Here is a 20760-nt window from a genome sequence, read left to right as displayed (position 1 = left end):
AATTTATATTTTATTTTAGATTCACTGGTATTTTGCCTGCATGGATGAGTGCGTGAGGTTATCAGAGCCCTGGAACTGGAGATACAGACAGTTGTGAACTCCCTTGTGGGAGCTGGGAATTGAACCCGGGTCCTTTGGAAGAAACCAGTGCTCCTAACCACTGAACCATCTCTCCAGTCGCTGATATTTTATTTTTTCAATTTTATTAGCTTTTTTAAATTGAAAATTTATTTGAAAAATATATTATTGAAAGGTTATTTGAAAAATAAGCTGAAAATATATTATTTTCTTTATAATATATTCTGATTGCAGTTTTCCCTCCCCTAACTCCTCACAGATCCTATGATCCTATCCACCCACCGAAATTCACACTTTCTTTCATTAGAAAACAGACATCTTTTTGGGGGGGGGGGTTTCGAGACAGGGTTTCTCTGTAGCTTTGGTGCCTGTCCTGGACCCAGATGTGGGTCTCTGTATTTATTTCCATCCATTGCAGGAGGCAGGGGGAAGATTCTCTGATGATAAATGAGCGAGACATGTATTTCTGAGCAAGCAGAATGTTACTGGGAGTCTTTTTTGCTACATTCCTTTAGCAGAACAGTATTTTTGTTTCATCCTAGGCCCGTGGCCTGTCTAGTGTCAGGTCCTTAGCCACCCAGGCAGTATCAAGCAAGGATATCATCTGCTGGAGTGAACCCTAAAACCCAATCAGATGACAGCTCTTGTAGACCAGGCTGGCCTCAAACTCCCAGAGATCCGCCTGCCTCTGCCTTTCAGAGTGCTGGGATTAAAGGCGTGAGCCACCACCACCCGGCACAGACATCTTTTTTAAGTAATTAATTAATATTAATTAGCATAAAATGAAAACAAACCAAAATAGGACAAAACAACAAAAGCCCACAATACCATGTAGTTCATTTTGTGTTAACCATCTTCTGACGGGTATGGGGCCCGCCCTGACCTGTGGTTTTTATACCTAGTGAGATTCTGTTAGAAAAAAAAAACTAATTTTTCCTTTATGAGTGTTTACCAGTTGGAGGTAGCTTCTTGGTTAGGGATGAGGGTTTGTGTGCACTTCCCCTCTCAGCCCTGGGACCCCCTGTGACTTAGACCTATGCAGGCCCTGTGCGTGCTGCCAGTCTCTGTGAGTTTGTGTGCATGTCAGTTCTTTTGCATCTAGAAGGCCTTGGTTCCTTGATATCCTCCAACCCTATGCCTCTTACAATCTTCCTCTTCTTCCACAGAGTTGCCTGAGCTCCGAGGGGAGACATTTGATGGAGACATCCCTTTTAGGACTGAGTGTTCCCAGGTCCTCACTCTTTGCACACTGCCCAGCTGTGGGTCTCTGTATTTGTTCCCATCCATTGCAGGAGGCAGGGGGAAGATTCTCTGATGATGAATGAGTGAGAGACTTATCTCGGAGTAAGCAGAATGTTACTGGGAGTCTTTTTTGCTACATTCCTTTAGCAGAACAGTATTTTTGTTTCATCCTAGGCCAGTGGCCTGTCTAGTGTCAGGTTCTTATCCACCCAAGCAGTATCAAGCAAGGATACCATCTGCTGGAGTGAACCCTAAATCCAATCAGATGATGGTTGGTTACTCCTACAACTTTGGTGCCACAGTTGCACCGGTGTATCTTGTAGGAAGGTCACCACTGTAGATCAAAGGATTTTTAGCTAGGTTGCTGTTTGTCTTCCCTCACTGACAGCATGTGGAGTACCTTCCAGTACCAGGAGCACGGACTAGTCGGGAGGGGTGAAGACTCTAGGTAGGCAACGGTTCAATTTCTTGATGTTCAGTAGGTTATATAGGTGTTGTCTTTAGCGACTGGGCCTAGCCATCAGTTTGTGGGAAACAATCCACTGCTTTGTTACAACCAATCTAATGGAAGTATTTTCTCAATGGGGGTTCCCTCCTCTTCAACGACCCTAGGTTTTGTCAAATTGACATAAAACTAGCCAGTACAACATCCAAGGATGGACTTCAGAAAGAAGCAGGAGACACGAAAACCTTCCTTTCTTCCCTCATCCAGCAGTCAATCTGTACACTTCGTCCAGGTTCCCCCTCAGCCATTCAGTCTCCCCACACACCCAGAGGACGATCTGGAGTCTCCTCCCACTTGGTGCATCCAGCACTCCACAGAATGTGACCTCTGCACATGGGGATTGTGGCTTTCCCCTTTTGCTATAGTGCAGTGTGACTGAGGTCTCCACGCTGGAGCCAAGCTGGGAACTCTTGAGCCGCATACGGAGTGAAAGCACCATGAGGGGACAGTGGCAAATTTGATCTGGAAGATTTGAGACCACCAGTCACCCCTTGCACTGGTCCCCCAGGACTTAATCTCCCCATACATAAAATGAGTGTAATCCCTACCGTTTAGTGACCATGACGACTGAAAAATTTGTGTGCAGGGTATGTTTACTCGGGGTCCAGCACACAATGAACATTATTAGAATGCTCTCACCAACATCATCACCATCATCATTGTCACCAACACTGTCACAACTGACAAATCATCCTTATTACCATAGCACAGTCTCTTCCACCACCTCCCTCCACCACCATCAGCACCATCAGCATCACTGTCACCGTAATCCTCATCACCAGACCCAGAAACACACCAGCTAAGGACCAACACCAGCGCCTCAGGCCGCGCCACAAGGAGTAGGCTGATTGAGTCCACTCCACATCTGACCCACCATCTGCTCATTTGCATTTATGGCTCCCACAGTTCCTGCTTCAATATGCCATCCTTGCCGGCCAGCTGCAAATCCTGCCCCTCACGCTCCACACAGGTAGCTCTTCTGCTGTAGCTCAAGGCCTTCCCTTGTCACCACTGGGTTCTCACTGGGTCCCCACACTCAGGTAGACAGTACCTTTTCTGCTGTCACCAAATACAAATGGTGTGGGAGGTCCTTCTGTCTATGTGTTGCTTTTATTGGTTAATGGATAAAGAACTGCTTTGAGCCTATGGCAAGAGCAGAACAGAACTAGGCAGGAAAGGCTAGGTTGTATGCTGGGAGAAAGAGGGCGGAGACAGATAGAAGCCATGGAGCTGCAGGAGACAGACCTGGGAACTTTACCCAGTAAACCACAGTCACGTGGCGATATACAGATTAATAGAAATGGGTTAAATTAATATAAGAGTTAGCCAATAAGAAGCTAGAACTAATGGGCCAAGCAGTGATTTAAACAATATGGTTTCTGTGTGATTATTTCAGGTCTAAGCTAGGCGGGTGGCCAGGAAGAACAAACGGCCTCCTCCAACATACAAAACCCAGCAACGGCACTAACCACACAATCCTGACACGTTAGTCTCTGCCTCACCTTCTCTCCTGAGCAAGAACTCCAGCTCTCCTCTTTCTCACCCCCTCTTCCCCTCCTCCTCTCTCTCCTCTTTCTCCTCTCTTCTTCCCCTTTCCCTTCAGCAGAATCTATACTCAGTTTGATGTCAAATAGAAACAGGACTTAAGTCCCATAGACATTTCCAGAAAAAACTGCTGATATCCACAACACTCCACAGCTCGAAGTAAAGCTAGCATGTATTCAGACAGCTGGTCATTGAAGCCCCACTAACACACTGTACCAGACAATTCTTTGTGGAGAGGCTGTCCTGTACCCTGATATCTATGCATGGGATGTCAGTGGTACCCCGACTTCAGCTGTGCCAACCAAGCATGGCTCTAGACATTGTCACATGCTCTTGGGGTGAGGGGGAGGCAAAGCACTGTGACTGTAAAGCAGTCACTGCCCTAGGTGGCAGGACTCGGTACCTCAGCAGGCCTACAAGCAGGCATCTACTGCAATGGTTAATCTTCACTGTTAATTCAACAAGACTCGAATCACTCTGGAAACAGACCTCCTGACCTATCTGTGAGGGGGTTTCTAGACTGAGTTAACTTAGTGGGAAGATGCGTGGGAACTGTGGGCGGCACCATCCCATGCTCTGGGGTCCCAGATAGAATATAAAGAAGAAGACTGCACTCATCTCTCTCCACTTCCCGATTCAGGATGCAGTGTGACCAGCTGCCTCAGGGCCCTGCTGCCATTCTTTCTCCATCACTGTCTGCGCCAGGATGAATACTCTCTTTTTTAAATTGCTTCTTGTCAAGTATTTTGTCTCGGTAGTGAGAATAATAACAGGTGATCTGAATAAGACTGGCCCCTGTAGGGGAGGGAGGGAGCGATGTGCCGCCCGCCTTTAATCTTAGCACTGGGGAGGCAGAGGCAAGTGGATCTGAGCGGTCCAGATTAGCCTGACCCACAAAGTGAGTTCCTGGACAACCAGGGCTACACAGAAAAACTGTCTGGGAGCCCCCCTGCACCCCCACAAAAGAATGGCCCCCATAGGCTGATATACGTGAATGCTGAGTCACCAGGGAGGGACAGTCTTTAATAGATTAGCAGAATTAGAAGGTGTGGCCTTGTTGGAGAAAGTATGTCACTGGGGTGGGCCTTAAGGTGTTCAAAATCCCATACCCAGCCCACTATTTCTCTCTCTCTTTCTCTCTCTCTCTGTCTCTCTCTCTCTCAAGATAAAGTTCCCAATACTTCCCCAGTACCATGCCTGCCATGAAACCTCTAAAACTGTGAGCAAGCCCCCAATTAAGTGTGTGAGTTGCCTTGGTCATGGTGTCTCTTCACAGCAATAGAACAGTGACTAAGACAATAACTAATACATTTATCCAAAAGTCACACCGCACTTGCTAGGGACCCTAAAATTGCTTGCCCATATAACCCTCACGTACGCCCATTCCCTCCAGATCCCACAGTGACCAGCAGATCCCTACTGCCTAGGAGCCCTTAAATGAACCCTGTCCTCACCCTTTGCAGCAGGAGACCAGAAGGGGCACTGACTGTCCCCAGTCAGTCCTAAGGCCTGCTCCTTCCAAAGGGTCCAGTGGAGCCTCTCGTCAAAGCTTTTCGTCTCGATGGCTTTTCTGCCTCTCCACAGATGCCCTCACCCCCAGAAACACCTATCACAGCCTGCTCAAAGTCGCAATGCCAGTTTCTCTTTTAGATCTGGCTCCTCTGTCCACCAGAGAACTCAGGCAAGGAAGGAGGGTAGATACTTGAATGTAGAGGGAAAGCAGAAGCAGCAGTAACGGCTGCAGAAACCAGAGGAGTACGACACAGGGTTTCTCAAGTGCTGTAGAGCAGGGGAGACCCCTCTGACGAGGCTCCTCATCGCTCACTCCCAGCCTCAGTGTGTGTAGTGGCAACACTGTCCCACCTACAGAGAAAGAAATGCAAACACAGAAAGGTCAAGCCAGCAAACAGGAAGTCAAGACACCTACCGGTTCCCAGCAGGACACTGTGGGCTCCTGAGCATTTGCATCTAATTTAGCAACTGCCACAGCCCTAGCAGGTACCTGGCAGAGCTATCTCCAAACTAGGGTAGGTTGAGAGGGAAAGAGGGATGCACGTTGTCACACACACACACACACACACACACACACACACTAACATAATAAATTGTTTCTTTAAAAATCATATTAAAGCCGGGCGATGGTGGCGCACGCCTTTAATCCCAGCACTCAGGAGGCAGAGGCAGGCGGATCTCTGTGAGTTCGAGACCAGCCTGGTCTACAGAGCTAGTTCCAGGACAGGCTCCAAAGCCACAGAGAAACCCTGTCTCAAAAATAAACAAACAAACAAACAAACAAACAAATAAATAAATAAATATCTTATTAAGAAATTACTCAACTCTGGTAGCGAATGGACAGGTATAGAAGTCTATGGCAGTGTAGGTGTAGGTGTGGGGACAAACCTCAGGGCTCAAGCGCAAAAGGAAGCTGCTGCTTTTGTGGTGCGATACCAAACTGCCCTAGAAGGTGAAGATACACTGTACCCTTGACCTCAGGCACCCACACCTGTACACGCGGAAACGAAGCAAGGGCTGCATCTCCTCCCTCTGCACGTGACCCATGAATTTCACACCAAGCATATGGGGTCCACATAAAAACCTCTATACCCAGCATGGAGAGAAGACTCCATGGCTAAGAGCACTCACTGCTCTGGCCGAGGACCTGGGTTTAGTTCCCAGCACCCACATCAGAGGACCGGCTGATGTCCATAGACACCTGCACACACGTGCACATAAACTCACGCAAGTACATACCTATAAGGATAAATTTAAATTTAAAAATCAATAAATAAATCTTTAAAAATAAAAAACCTGATTTTAAATCTTTAAAAAAATATTCTAAATCTTTGAAAATATGGCTGGGCAGTGGTGGCGCACACCTTTAATCCCAGCATTCAGGAGGCAGAGGCAGGAGGATTCCTGTGCTTTCAAGGCCAGCCTTATCTACTGAGAAACCCTGTCTCCAAAAACAAAAACAAACAAACAAAAAGAAAAGGTGCACGCCACTTTTACCTGACACAGCATTCTCTTGAACCCATAATCCTCCTGCCTCCAAAGGGCTGGGATTACTGGTTTGAGCCACCACACCTGGGTTTGCATTTGTCTCTTTAAATCATGAACTGTAAGTACGTTAAGTTGATTTTTGCTTCAATAAAATAAGGACTTTTTAAGAAGACTGCAAAAAAGAAAAAAAAAAAACCTTTGTTTCAGCCAGTGAACTACCCAACAGGTCCTACCGGGGTTAAACTGTTACAAAGTAGCCAGGTCCCAGAAAGCAAGATCTGTGTGCTGATAAGGAGCCAGCCCCAGGCGAAAAGAAACCAAGGAGCAGAAGGTAACAGTTGCCATATGCGATAAATAGTTAAATACCCATTCCATGAATGTAGAACATTAGCGGAAGACTGCAAAAGCTGCTTGTGAGACATCATTAGCCTCATTTGTCAACCTTCCTCCAACAGAGTCACCTTGAAAAAGTAACCACCTCCATCAGATTGTCCTGTGGCCCTGTCTGCGGGGCATTTTCTCCATCGCAATGGATAGGAGGACCCAGCCCACCCTGGGAGGTGGCATCCCTAGGGTAGCTGGCTGACAAGCCAGAGATGGTAAGCCGAGTTAATGAGCTGTGTTCTTCCAATGCATCTCTTCTTTCTGCTTTGAGTTCCTGGCCTTGCTCTCCTCAGTGATGAGCTGCACCTGTAAGCTGAAATTAATCTTTCCCTACCCTATTTACTATTGCTCACAGTGTGTATGATAACAGAGCTTATATAGGGTATGGGTGAAGGGTCAGAGGTGAAAGGCACTCCAAGAGTGCTTTATATTTTGGACAAGATCTCACTTACAATCCTCCCGTCTCAGCCTTCTGGGAGCTACTATTTTAAAGTTACATTTATAGTTTTTCCATGAAAAGCTACTCAGGGGGCTGCCAAGATGGCTCTGTGGATAAAGACTCTTGCCACCAAGCCTGATGACTTAAATTTGATCCCTGGGACCCACGTGGTAAAAGGAGAGGATCAACTCCTATGTAAGTTGTCCTCTGGCCTTCACATACATGCCAAAACACACATATATGCAAAGAAATTACTATAAAAAATCTCAGTAACTGTTCAATAGGGACCTGGAGACCGATCATGTGAGGCAGAGTGTTTGCCTCACATGTACAAAGCCCGGGCACTGAATTAAAGAAAAAAAAACCCAGCAGAAGAGCATTGTGGTTGTGGTACACACCTCTTATCCCAGCCCTGAGAGCTAATGGCAGGAAGATCACAAACTGAAAGTCATCCTTAGTTCTGGGCTAGCTTGGGCTACATGAGGTCCTTCTAAAGCAAGCATGGCTGGCAGGATATTTGCCCCCAAACCTGCTAACCTGAGTTCTGTCCCCAGAAACAACAAGTAGGAGAGAACGACTCCCACACGTGGTCCCCCGACATCTCTACAAATGCTGTGAGCACGGACACATCCACGCATGCAGACCAGAATAAACAAAACACATCTTAATAAATACAATTAGAGCACACGTCTGCAACTGAAAACTGCTTAAGTGTCGTGACTCTGTTTGCTAGAGGCAATCTCCTCAGAGAGCCCAGGAACTGAGCCAACAGCCCAGTGTAAGGGACGGGCATGAGGGAGGGCACAGCCAGGACCAGAGAGCATCATCTGAAAGCCGCAAAACATCCAATAATTTCCCCCCTGTGCCTTTAAACACCAGAGTAAAAACCTCTTGCTGCTGCAGTTTGCAATAAAATAAATAAATTATTAGCCTTTTGGCTACCAAGCTCCCAGCCTCCCCAGGCCCTAGTGAGGTCTTCAGAAGCCAGACAGCTAGACAGCTATGGGAACCACATGAACCCTGCTGCTGTTTCAATATCATGGCCGAGTTGACCAACTGGGGTTGCTGTCATTTCACAAGAACTTCCCTGGATCAACTTCCCCCACCTGCTCTCAACCCCACCCCACCCCCACCCACATAAAGTGGAAACACTTTTGTCTTTAAAAGTCGGGACCAAACCAACATTCGCCCTGACAAAATAAGGCAGATAAAGGCCAGAAGATACACAGGCGCTTCTCTGGAGGGCAGGGCCGATGGCCCTCACCACCCGGCCCAGCAAGTACTCACAGAAGCCCTCGATCTTGTCCGCAGTCTTGCTCCATGCCACCTGCCGAGTCTCCATGATCACCTGCACCGTCCTGCGCTCTGAGGTGCCCTTGCGGGCACTGAACACAGTCATCACCGTCCCGAGCTCCAGGGCTCGCTTGATCTGACTCTTCTCATATTCTGGGAGGGTGTCCACGTTGATCATGGTGGTCATTGTCGGCCACTCCAGAGAGAGAGAAGCGGCAGGAGAAATGCAGAGGCTGCGAGGGAAAGAACAGGAGAAAGGAAAAAAAATGGACTGAGTTTATCTAACTGAGGTGGGTGAGTGAATGAGGTGTCAGCATCAGGAGGCAAGAGCCTGTCTCATTCCCATCAGACTGAGTGATGGTTGAAGGTTCTAGTGCTGAGAGCCCTTAGTCTCTCAGAGAGTGGAGCCGGAAGGCAGAGGTTTAAGTGAAGTCTGGACAAAGAGCAGGTCCCTGGCTAGCCTCAGCGACCCAGATCCACCGACCCCACCACTGCTAGACAAACTTTGAATAACCAAATCACCACAGCTTCATAGGTGACCCTCCTCTCTTCTTGTCCAAATTTGAATAACCAAAGCAGTTCAGTTAGGTAACCTCCGCTCTCCAACGGTGCAGCTCACCTGCTAGAAGACTCCTCGCTATCCATTTACAGCAAAATTAGAGCAACTGGTTCTTCTGCACAACAACGAGGCCGAAAGGGCAGAAAATGCCCAGGCCTGGCACCCCCCAACAAACCCAGGGCTGAGTCCTGCTTCTCCACTCCTCCAGTTCCATTCCTTCCCTTCTTTTTATTTATGGTTTTTCGATCGTTGTTGTTGTCATTGCTCTTTTGAGACAGGGTTTCTCTGGGTAGTCCTGGAACTCACTCTGTAGACCAGACTGGCTTTGAACTCAGAGATCCACCTGCCTCTGCCTCCTGAGTGCTGGGATTAAAGGTGCATGCCACCACCAGCTCGTCCCATCCCTGCTTTAGGGTAAAGTTCTGGCCATTTCTAAGTCCCAAGGGGTAACTGCTGCCTCCAACAACACATCTTATCCAGAGGTCTTGGGAACAGGGCAGTCCAGCAGGTAGCTGGTACTTAAGAGAGTGCTCCAATCATTATCTGGACTTTCTCCTTCTCCCAAAGCCAGTACAGGCGTAGTACGGACGGTACGCTTGCCTTCTCCAGGGAGCTCTCTACTGGGCCCTGAACCCTGCTTTTTGCCCTGGGCCTCTGAGATTCTCAGCCCAGTGGCTGGCGGCATTTTAGAATACAAATCCAGTTCCATCACTCCTCAGCCCAAAGCCCTATAGCCCTTGAGCCTGCTAGATGGGGCGTTGTACCTGTACCAGGGGCACCACGCCCTTTGGGCCTCATTTCCAGCCATGCAAAGAAAGGTAACATTACCTCCCTCATGGAGTTGTGAGCACTCAACAAGATTATCTGTCACCTCAGGCCCTCAACACGAGGACAAAAGACACTTGTGGTGATGCATGCCCTAGCACTTGGAAGCAGGGAGCAGGGGGCATCAACTCAGGGTCAACCTCGGCTACACAGTGAGTTAGCGGCTACCCAAGGCTACATAAGACAGTATCTCAAAACAGTAGGAAGAAAGAGTTGGATGGAGAGAGGGCTCAGCAGTTAAGAACACCTGCTGCTCTTGCAGAGGACCCTGGGTTCAGTTCCCAGCATCTATGTCAGGCAGCTCACAACCACCCATAACCCCAGCTCCAGAGGGGGCCTAATGCCCTCTTCTGACCTCCACAGGCACCAGGCACTCACATGACACATAAACAGACATGCATGAAAATACTTAAAAAAAAATCAACTAAGAGGGTGCATTATGGGTCTGTAATCTCAGCTCCTCCTGCCAGGTCCCACGGTTGTTACTCCGTATCCACTGAGGTTACCAAGCAGCACTAAAGAGCTATCCCAGGCCAAAGAACTAGAAGTGAGAGGCAGGCACTGAACTAGGGCTGTTAGGGCCTCTAACCTGCTCAGTCACTATACAACTGCCTCTCACGTGCAAAATGGGGCTGAATTACCCTGGGGTATGGACCACCGGTGTGGTTTTAGGGACTGAGAGCTGACGGGTGAGTGTTTAGGCATGGCAGGGCATGTTGATACACTCCACAGTGTACCAGCCAGGTAGCCGGCACTCTCGGTATCGACTCCACTTGGCCTGGGAACTAGGATGTAAATGCCAGGAAGCAGGGAGAGGCCCAGGCCTTGCCCTTTGCCCTTTGCCCCTTCATCTACATGTCACATACATATCTGTTTATGTGGGAGTGCTAGGCATGGGAAGTCATTCTCGCCACTGTTCCCGGTCTATTGCCTAAACACACCAAGGCAGAGTCCAGCACAGTGCCACCCCCTAGGAAAGTAAGATGAGCTCGGATTTAGTCCTTAGCACCCCATAAATAGGGCATGGTGAAGTCTAGAAGCCCAGCACTAGGAAGGTGGGAGCAAGATCAGAAGGTCAAGGTCAGCCACAGTTAAGGACAGCTTAACCTATACCAGCCGCTATCAAAATAAAAATGGGCGTGGTGGCACACACCTGTAACCCCAGCACTTGGGAGGCAGAAGCAGGAGGGTTGTTAAAGAGTTCAAGCCCAGCCTGGATTACAGAGTGAGACCCTGTTGGAAGAACAGCCTGTTAGTCCAAGGGAACAGGCTCTGATACAGACCGGGATGCAAGCTCAGAAAGGACACCCTGAGCTCTCCTGTTCCTTCAGGAGCTACCTCTCACACTGCTACACTGACACCATCAGTTCCCCAGGTTAGCACTGGGTATGTTAAAGGAGGATTCCTGGGCTATTTCGTTGTTTTGGAAAGAAAAACCAGAAGCAACGTGGAAGCTGCTAGGCCCCCTAGAAAGGAGCTGTTAATCCATGCTTCCCTAGACATCACACCAGGTCACCCCAGGTACTTCACTGACAGATGTCTGGGGAACAGGGCTGAGGCTATTGCGGGGTTAGAGCACTTGCCCACCAAGAGCAAAGCCCTGAGTTCAACTCCCACCGCCACTGAGGGAAGGGAGGGAAAGCCTGAGGTTTGAAAACTAAAAAAGTCCATCCAGAGAGGAGAAAATCACACTACCGAGATCACACATGGAGATTGACATAAAACATGAAGACAGTCGTTTGAGGCTGATCCTTCAATGCCTGCTTTCTGGAACTCAGAATTCTGGCAAAATTCAACCAAATCCTAACAGAACTGGCTACCCCTTTAAAGAGTGGGTCCGGAACTGGTTTGTCCAAGGTCACACAGCTTACAAGTGGAAGAACCAGGCCTTGAAGCTGGTCCCCAACACACAATTCTGAACGGTACAGAATGTTCCGATCAGCATCTCCTCCCAGGAAAGGTTCCCCAGTGAGACAAAAGCCTGGCTCTCAAACCCTGAAGCAACACCAAGCTACGAACAGATTCTGGATGGAGCACCAGCTTGTATCCAGCTCAGGTAGAATTCCGAGCCTTAGCACCCAAGGCAAGAAGGTCTCCAGGTGACTGTGACCCCAGAGCAGGACCCTAGCCATAGGACAACTCCTTCTTTGCTTCTGTTCTAATGAAATAGCCTGAAGATCCACCATCCCCTCTGTGGATAACCTGGTCAACAAAGGCATGGCCAGCAGGGAGGGATAAGAAGAGACTTCATTTTCACACTTCCATGGCCTTCACACTTTGAGAAGTTTGAAACCAACTTCTCATACACAAGAACCCCAAAACAGGAAACAGGGAGCGTCCTTCTCTTGAACACTCTCTGCACATTTGGGTCAGTGCTGCTTTTTCAGCCAAAACCCCAAAAAGAATTCTCCTAGACTTTGGCTCCGATGAACCCTTGCATATTGCCTGTCCCTCCTACGGCAGGAGGATGGCTGGAGTTCATCTCCATTCATTCATCCTAAAGCATCCGGGGAAGCCAAGTTCCAACCCAAGAACCAAGCAATGTCCACCACTAGAGGTGGAAGGGAAAACAGGTTTGACATCTTTAAGGGCACCTGTAAGCATCTTCTAAAGTATAACTATGCAAATTTTTGATCCAGCAAGCACGCATGTGCAGAGACATCCGTGAAGATGCTCAACACATGCTCAGAGAGACATCTGTGAAGATGCTCATAGGACCATAAAACCAGGAAACACTGACTCCTCATCTCTGGGGGTGAGGAGGAGAAAGAACCCTTGTATAAATAATGGAAATGCTCAGGCCAGGGGTATTGGTACACATCAGTTGTCCCAGCGCTTGGGAGGTGGAGGCAAGAAGATCAAAAAGTTCAAGGCCAAAATGAACTACACAATGAGACCCTGTCTTAAAAATAATAAAAATCTTAAAATGTATAGGAGCTATAGAAAAGAATGAACCGGGTGGTGGTGATTCACCCTTTAATCCCAGCACTTGGGAGGCAGAGGCAGGCGGATCTCTGTAAGGTTGAGGCCAGTCTGGTCTATAGAGCTAGTTCCAGGACAGCAAGGGTGATGATTACACAGAAAGACCAAAAGAAAACAAAAGAATTTATAAGCAAGTTGATCTCGGGAGATTCGTAAGTTATTTTGATAAAAAGAAACTTACAAACCAGTGAGTTATAAATGTTGTTATTGCAATGCATTAAAACATTAAAAATTTCACAAAGGTTGCTTGTAAATCCACAGGAAGGATCACTGGGAGCGACTGGGAAGAACCAACCACATGGATCGGTCCACTTTATGTTAATTGATACAGAAAAGCCCTTATATGTTTGCAGAAGTTTTCCTACCAGTAACTTCCCACCAACTCCACCCAGGAGGCGCGAAGGGGTGCTTCATCGGTCACTCCTGCTCAGGCTCCTCCAAAGGACCTCACACACCCCGCCTCGCCTCGCCTTGACTCGTCTCGCCTCGCTTCGCCTGAGAAGCAGCAGCACCCAGCAATTTTAAGCATCGGTAAGATCCACAATCAAAATCCCCTGGGGCTGCTACGCTGAGGCTCACAACCATGCAAAATGGCTAACAACCTAGGGGCAGCCCGGACCCTAACATCCTGTAAGTGACCCACAGAAGCAAAAGCAGAGGCCATGCATGACCAGCGCCCACCAGAAAGGGCCTTTTGCCGCCAGGGTCAGGAACTTCAGGGCACCTCTTTAAAACAAACTCTGGGCCAGTACAGCGCCAGGAGAGAAAAATGGACTCAGAGGGGCTCCTCGCTGTCTGCTGTGTCACAAAAATGGAACTGAAAGTCAAATGTAGGTCTCAGAGAGGAGGCCACCTGTTTTTCGGGAGTGTCGCCCCCACACCCTGACAGCCTCTCTCTAATTTGAGATCAGGGTACCGAAAGGGCCCGCCCCAGCCTCTACAGACATCAACCTCCGGGGTCCATATGCACCTTTCCCTCGAATTGTGGTTCCCCGCGGGGCAAACGACCCCTTGGAGATCCCCAAACCGAACAGAAAAGCGCATTTCTGAGTACAGGTGCGGGAGGGGCGGGTCTTGGGAATCGCGTGTGGAGAAAGGGTTGCTCCGCCCCGACCCTTGAGCCACCTGTCTACTACTGGGAAGTACTGTCCCGAGTTCAAAATTAAGGGTCTGGGCTGTCCCGCAAGCAGGGATGTGCCTCCAGAGCAGGACCCTCAGCCGCAGGAGCCTCGAAGGCCAACGCTCCAGTCACCCCAGCACCCGGAGCCGCGTCTCTCATTCAAACCCTGGTTGGCCACCACCTCTCGGAGAGGTGGCGCCAGCCCAGGGGAGGAAGTGGCCGGCGGCTGGGCCGGGTTGTCCCCAAGCAGGGTTCCCCAGGGCACACCCGGCCACCTGCTTGGATCGCGCACCCGAGCCTTGCCCTTGCCCTCTGCCTCGCGCTCTGTCACAGTCCCCACCCAATGCGCGGTGCCAGCTCGCGGGTCCCTCCCGAGCGCACGCAGGTACCCAGGTGCCCAGTCCCTCAAGATCACTCACCTGGTCGTGCCACCGGAGCACAGCCACCCGCCCGATCCCTGGGCCTGCCAGCCACGGGTGGGGGCGGGGGGCGCACAGGGGTCCCCGCGTGCAGCAGCCGCCTGGGACCGGGACTGTCCGGTAGCACACGTCTTGTTCAGCCGGGCTCCTACTTCTGCTTTGGCAGCGGTCACGCCACGTGACTCCTCGGGGCCGCCCCCCTCAACGCGCCGCCCCATCCCAAGGCGGGTCCCGACCCGCCGGAGCACCCCAAAAGCTCACGCCCTGAGCCACGCCTCTGCCCGCCTAGGGGGAAACTGAGGCAGCCCCGGGATAACCTACCTAGGTGCAATCACTTAGCCAAATGAACAAAAATTTTCCAGGAACATCAGCTTGTTGGGGACACCTCTGCATACAGATATCCTGCATGCATTTACTATCTTCCTCCACTCGGAGCTGACAGAGTTGAAGTCAATGCATTTCTTTCCACCTCAGACGCCTTAAGTAAACCAGCCTCAGTTTCCCTCTCTGAAAAACAGTGCCAGGCTCAATGTTTGTTACAAAGAGTAACTGGACACTAGAGAATTGGCGCCTTGGTTTGGGGTTTTTTGTTGTTGTTGTTGTTTGTTTGTTTGGGGGGGTTGTTTTGTTGTTGGTTTTTGTTTGTTTGTTTGTTTTTGTTTTTCGAGACAGGATTTCTCAGTGTAACAGAGCCCTGGCTGTTACAGAAGTCACTCTAGATCAGGCTGGCCTCAAACGCAAAGAAATTCTCCTGCCTCTGTCTCCCTAGTACACCTGCGCCACCACCATCTGTCTTACATTTTTTTTAAATCTTCTTTTTTCTTGTTTTACTCTTTTCTTTCTTTCTTTTTAATTTCTTGCTTGCCTGTTTGTTTGTTTGTTTTAGATATGGTCTCTCTGTGTAGTCCTGGCTATCTTAGAGCCTGATAACCTAGACCAGGCTGGCCTCAAACTCACAGAGATCTACCTGCTTCTGCCTTCTGAGTATTGTCATCAAAGACGTGTGCTACCACTGCCCGGCTCACACTAAATCTCTCATCAAAAAGACCATGATAACACCAACCACCTGACTTATGGGCCCATCCTCAGAAATAATGACTAAACCGAGGGGGGGGTACTTTAGTATGTTTTTAAAGAACTTCAACTTATACTAACATTGGGGGGTTTTATTTTGTTTGAGACAAGGTCTCATTATGTATCCCTGACCAGTCTGAAACTCGCCATGTAGCCCAGGCTGTCCTCAAATTCACAGTTACCTTCCATCTTCTGCCTCCTAAGTGTTGGAATTACAGGTATGAGCTACCATACCTAGTTTTATTTTGTTTGGGGGGTTTTGTTTTTATTACTGTTGTTATTTATAGTGGTGATGGATTTTTGTTTTGGTGTGTGGTTTGGGGAGCCTTGCTCGCTCATGCTACCCTGAACTTGAACTTGACTGGCTAGTGCCGGACAGACAACCTCATGAAGATCATGAGCAAGCATGGCTACAGCTTCACCACAGTGGCTGCCTGGGAAATCGTGAACACCAAAGAGACGCCATCCTGGACTTCAAGGAGTAGATGGCCACTGGGGCCTCTTCCGCTCGCCTTCGAGATGGGACAGAAGCTTCCTAATGGCGTGTTTCCAGCCTTGATTCCGGGTCACTCGCCTTCCATCCATGCACAGTGAGATGGACCCGAGGGGGAAGGCACTTGCCACCAAGCCTGCCAACCTGTGTTCTGGTCCAGGGACCCACGTGATGTCAGGAGGGAACCGACTCCCGGTAGCTCTCCTCTGACCTCCATAGCTGTGCTGCGGCACTCCCAGGCTTTCTTATGAAAGGAATTAATTAATTAATTAATGCAAAAGAGACTCAAGGTCACTAAAGACAACAGGGCGTGGGACATGACAAGTCACAGGGCTCTCTCTTTAGAGCAGAGCAGTGGATCTCAACCTTCCTAAAGGCTGCCACCCTTTAATACAGTTCCTCATGCTGTGCCGACCTCCAGCCAAGAGATTATTTCATTGCTACTTCATAACTATAATTTTGCTACTGTTACAAATCATAGTGTAAATATTCTCGGAGAGAGAGGTTTGGCAAAGGGGTCACGGCCCAGAGGTTGAGAACCGCTGGAGTAGAACATGCTAGAACCACAGAACATCACACTTCAGTCGACAAACCAGGCAGCAAGCCCATCACACAAGGGCTGCTGGTCTCGCAGACTTGAAGGCGACAACGTGCCACAGCACAAACACACCAGTGAGCCGCAGTTGCTTATTCCAGATCTGAAGGAGCTCTCAGCCCTGGGTCTCCTCACCCCTGAAGTGATCAGGTCCAAACAACTACCCTGCCCCTGGCTGGGCCTTACCATTCTGAACCCCCAGCCCTGGCACCAATAGCGACAAGAAAAAGCCCAAGTGCCTTTGAGTCTGGTTCCCTTTCCTGGCATTGTTCAAAGTACATAGCCCCTGGGGACAGGCTGAGTCCCAGCTGCTGCTAACTGGGCTCTGGGAGAGGAAGTACCACCCAGAACTGGTTGGCAAACCTGGCAGCTTCCACAGCAGGCAGGTCCAACCCCTCCGACACTTCCATGGAGAGTGACTAGGGAGGACATGGGACTTTACTGCTGTCCTTGCAGATCTCCGGCTTCTCAAACCTGTAATCCTGCTGAGACTGGTTTAGTCATTCAACCAACACAAACCAAGTACCTAGCAAGGAGCCAGGCACTGCTTGGCTCCAGGGCTTGCTGCCCAAATCACCGCAGCCCAATCCAGTGAGCCTAGAGTGGGTTGGCAGGCTAGACAAAAAAGGTACTCCTGAGTCAGATCACAATCCCAGTTTTAGTACTCACATCTGTGTGGCCTGTATAGACCAACGTCATGGTTGCTCCACATTGTGGTTAAGGCAAAAGGTTTTATTATAGATACACCACGAGAAAGAACAGCCAGAGGCATTTGGAAGAGTCCAGAACAGAAAGAGAAAGAAGTAGACTAAACGTGACCAACAGACTGGCCCCCTATCCCTTAGAGAAGCAGAAACAGAGGAGAGACAGACAGACAGACAGACAGACAGACAGACAGACAGAGACAGACACACAGAGAGAGAGAGATGAAGGGGGAAGATTTGGGCGGGGGAGACAGAGAGTATATTGAAAAGAACAGGGTTATAAGGTTAATGCCTATACTAGAGGGAGTTTAGGGTGAGAAGAGTTGGGTCACAGTATGGACTCTGAAATGTGTAGCAGGTGCTTTTCTTAGGGGCCCTGGAGGCAACAGTGCTTGGGTAATGCTAACAGGCACCACAAACAGCTGACTGTCCTTTCTACCAGCGATAAGGAGTCCTTTTTGCCGAGGGGAACCGGCTGCACAAGTTCCTGAGGAATGCTGGCTTTTGTCTCGCCGCCAGAAATCCTCCAGTAGTCCAGGACTGCCTTTTGGAGTCTGAGGAACTGGAGTCTCCTTTGGACCTGACATGGCCCTGTACAGAATTCCTCCAGCTCGGGGAACAGGGTTGCTGTCAGGCGATGTGTCAGGTGAGCAGGTCCTGGACTGGGGACTTCCTACGAACCATTACTGGTCAGATAGGACTCTAGGGTTGACAGTGCAGTCCCCACGTGAGGGAGGGCGTCCAGCACTCTGCACCGCTCTGCTGAGACGCAAGCTGTTGCATTGTGACATCAAGATTAATGGTTCAAAATCAAGAGAAACTATACAGTTAGCTAGTCATGGTGGCACATGCCTGTGATCCCGGCACTCAAGTGCTGAGGCCGGAGAAGGATGCGTTCAAAGCCAATCTGGGGTATATAGAAACATTCTTGGGGCCGGAGAGATGGCTCAGTGGTTAAGAGCATTGCCTGCTCTTCCAAAGGTCCTGAGTTCAATTCCCGGCAACCACATGGTGGCTCACAACCATCTGTAATGAGGTCTGGTGCCCTCTTCTGGCCTGCAGACATACACACAGACAGAATATTGTATACATAACAAATAAATAAATATTTAAAAAAAAAAGAAAGAAACATTCTTATCTTGTTTGCTTTGGGTTTTTTGTTGGTTTGTTTTGTTTTTGTTGTTGTTAGAAACAGGGTCTCAGGGCTGGAGAGATGGCTCAAAGGTTAAGAGCACTAGCTGCTCTTCCAGAGGTCCTGAGTTCAATTCCCAGCAACCATATGGTGTCTCACAACCATCCATAATGAGACCTGGTACCCTTTTCTGACCTACAGGCATACATGCAGACAGAATACCGTATACAAAATAAATAAATAAATATTAAAAAGAAGGGGCTGGAGAGATGGCTCAGTGGTTAAGAGCATTGCCTGCTCTTCCAAAGGTCCTGAGTTCAATTCCCGGAAACCACATGGTGGCTCACAACCATCTGTAATGAGGTCTGGTGCCCTCTTCTGGCCTGTAGACATACACACAGACAGAATATTGTATGCATAATAAATAAATTAAAAAAAATATTAAAAAGAAGGAAGGAAGGAAGGAAGGAAGGAAGGAAGGAAGGAAGGAAGAAAGAAAGAAAGAAAGAAAGAAAGAAAGAAAGAAAGAAAGAAAGAAAGAAAGAGGGTCTCACTATGTAGCTCTGGCTGTCCTGGAAGTCATTAGAATGGAGGGACCATGAAGTGGCTCAGAGGAAGTCATCTAGGCACCTCTTCCCCTCTCCCTGCCTTTTCTTTCATTTTGCAGTGTTGCCATGATTAATTTTAGTTGTAAACATGGCGGAACCTAAAATCACCTGGGAAGTCTCGATGGGGGATGGTTTAGATGAGGAACACATGGGTACTTGGAACAGAACTCTGGGGCTCAGAAAGAACAGCCATGCTCTTAACTGCTGATCCATCTCTCCAGCCCAGCCCTGCTTCGGTTTTTGAGAAGTTTTCATATAGCCCAAGCCGGCCTTGAATGCCCAATATTCCTACTTCTACCTCCCACGTGCTGGAATTACAAGTACCACACAACCGGCTTGGAGGCCATCCCATTCGTTCCCACCACAGGCCAGGAAGCTAAAGCTCAGATCTTTGACCAATTCAACAAACTCTGAGCCCTATCACTAGTCATAGGGGAGAAAAGAAATAAACAGAACATTTTTATATACTACATTTTTATTTTATTTTATAATTTTTCGAGACAGGGTTTCTCTGTAGTTTTTGGTGCCTGTCCTGGAACTAGCTCTTGTAGACCAGGCTGGCCTCGAACTCACAGAGATCCGCCTGCCTCTGCCTCATGAGTGCTGGGATTAAAGGCGTGCGCCACCACCGCCCGGCTATATATACTACATTTTGAAGACAGGTTTGAATTCCATATTATAGAAAAGAATGCAGAAGTGCATGCTATTCTTAGTTTAGCAAGAGTCCTTTCTATTGTTTATTCTGAGTTAACCTTCCCAGTCCAGGTGCCCCTGAAAGAACACAAGACAGATAGCCAGAGACACCACCTACACTCAGTGTTTCCAATAGTGTCTGAGGGCTGGCGAGATGCCGCAGCAGGAGAATACTTGCTGCCAGGCTTCATCACCTGGGACCTATATGGTAAAAAGAGAGAACTGGCCCCCTGCAAGTTGCCCTCTGACCTCCAGATGGCATACATGTACCTACACACAGATACACATGCACACACATATACTCAGAGGATGATGCCAAAAAGGATGGATTTTACTGCCTAAAATCATGCTTTCTAATCTAAGATGGGAAATGATTAAACCAGGCATAATGGCCCACAACTTTAATTTCAGGAAGCAGGAGTTCAAGGCTAGCCTAGGTTATGCAGTAAGCGTCAAGCTGGCCAGAGCTACACGGCAAGACTCTAAAAAAAAAAAAAAAAAGTTTTGTAAAGATTTAAAAAAAAAAAAATAAAGTGATCCGCTAAGGAAAGGGGAAAGGGCAGGGTCAAAGCGGCTGGGAAGAGGGAGGAAGCCTCCCTGGAGGTCATGACCTTAAGCTGAGCCTGGCAAAGGGCAGAGTAAGTGGGTTGAATGGGGTGAAGGGATGACGAGAGAGTTCCACGAAGCAGGAACAGCAGAAACGGCAGGCACACCCTGGGAAAGGACTCAGCTGGGCTGGAATCAGTGGTGTCTGGCCCCAAGAAACACCATTCAACAAACCAGAGATTGTTTCAGGCAGTGTCTGTGGAACCTCGCTGAAGCATCTGGGGGCCAATAGGGAGCTACAGAAGGTTTCAAAGCAGATCAGTGCACTGAGCAGAACTCAACTTAAGAAAAAAGCTATTCTGGAAAGAGAAAAGAGGATGATCTAAGCAGCGAACATGAACCTAATACCAGCTGTGCACAGGGCACCGTTCTAGAAGCTGAGATCGGAAAATAGACAAAGAACAAGGTGTGGTGGCATAGGCTTTCGATGCTGACTCAGGGAGACCATAGGCTGAGAGCTCAGA

At 48.8% G+C, this 20760-nt stretch overlaps 1 protein-coding gene across 1 annotated transcript in view; it reads right to left on the bottom strand.

The window, feature by feature from the left end:
- Window positions 1-14529, bottom strand: part of Plcg2 (phospholipase C gamma 2) — a 121310-nt gene extending 106781 nt beyond the window's left edge. Inside the window, exons 1-2 of the mRNA XM_050144320.1 lie at window positions 14392-14529; window positions 8481-8719 (exon numbers count right to left, since the gene is read on the bottom strand). Coding sequence (XP_050000277.1) covers window positions 8481-8673 — 193 coding nt within the window. The 5' untranslated portion in view covers window positions 8674-8719; window positions 14392-14529. The remainder of the gene's footprint in view (window positions 1-8480; window positions 8720-14391) is intronic.
- Between the last annotated feature and the right edge of the window lie 6231 nt (window positions 14530-20760).

Source organism: Alexandromys fortis, unplaced genomic scaffold (genome assembly GCF_014885135.2).
Source record: "Alexandromys fortis isolate MF-2015 unplaced genomic scaffold, M_Fortis_MF-2015_v1.1 scaffold_1, whole genome shotgun sequence".
NCBI lineage: Eukaryota > Metazoa > Chordata > Mammalia > Rodentia > Cricetidae > Alexandromys > Alexandromys fortis.
The sequence above is the reverse complement of the archived record's forward strand: the minus strand, read 5'-3'. Positions and strand labels throughout refer to the sequence as shown.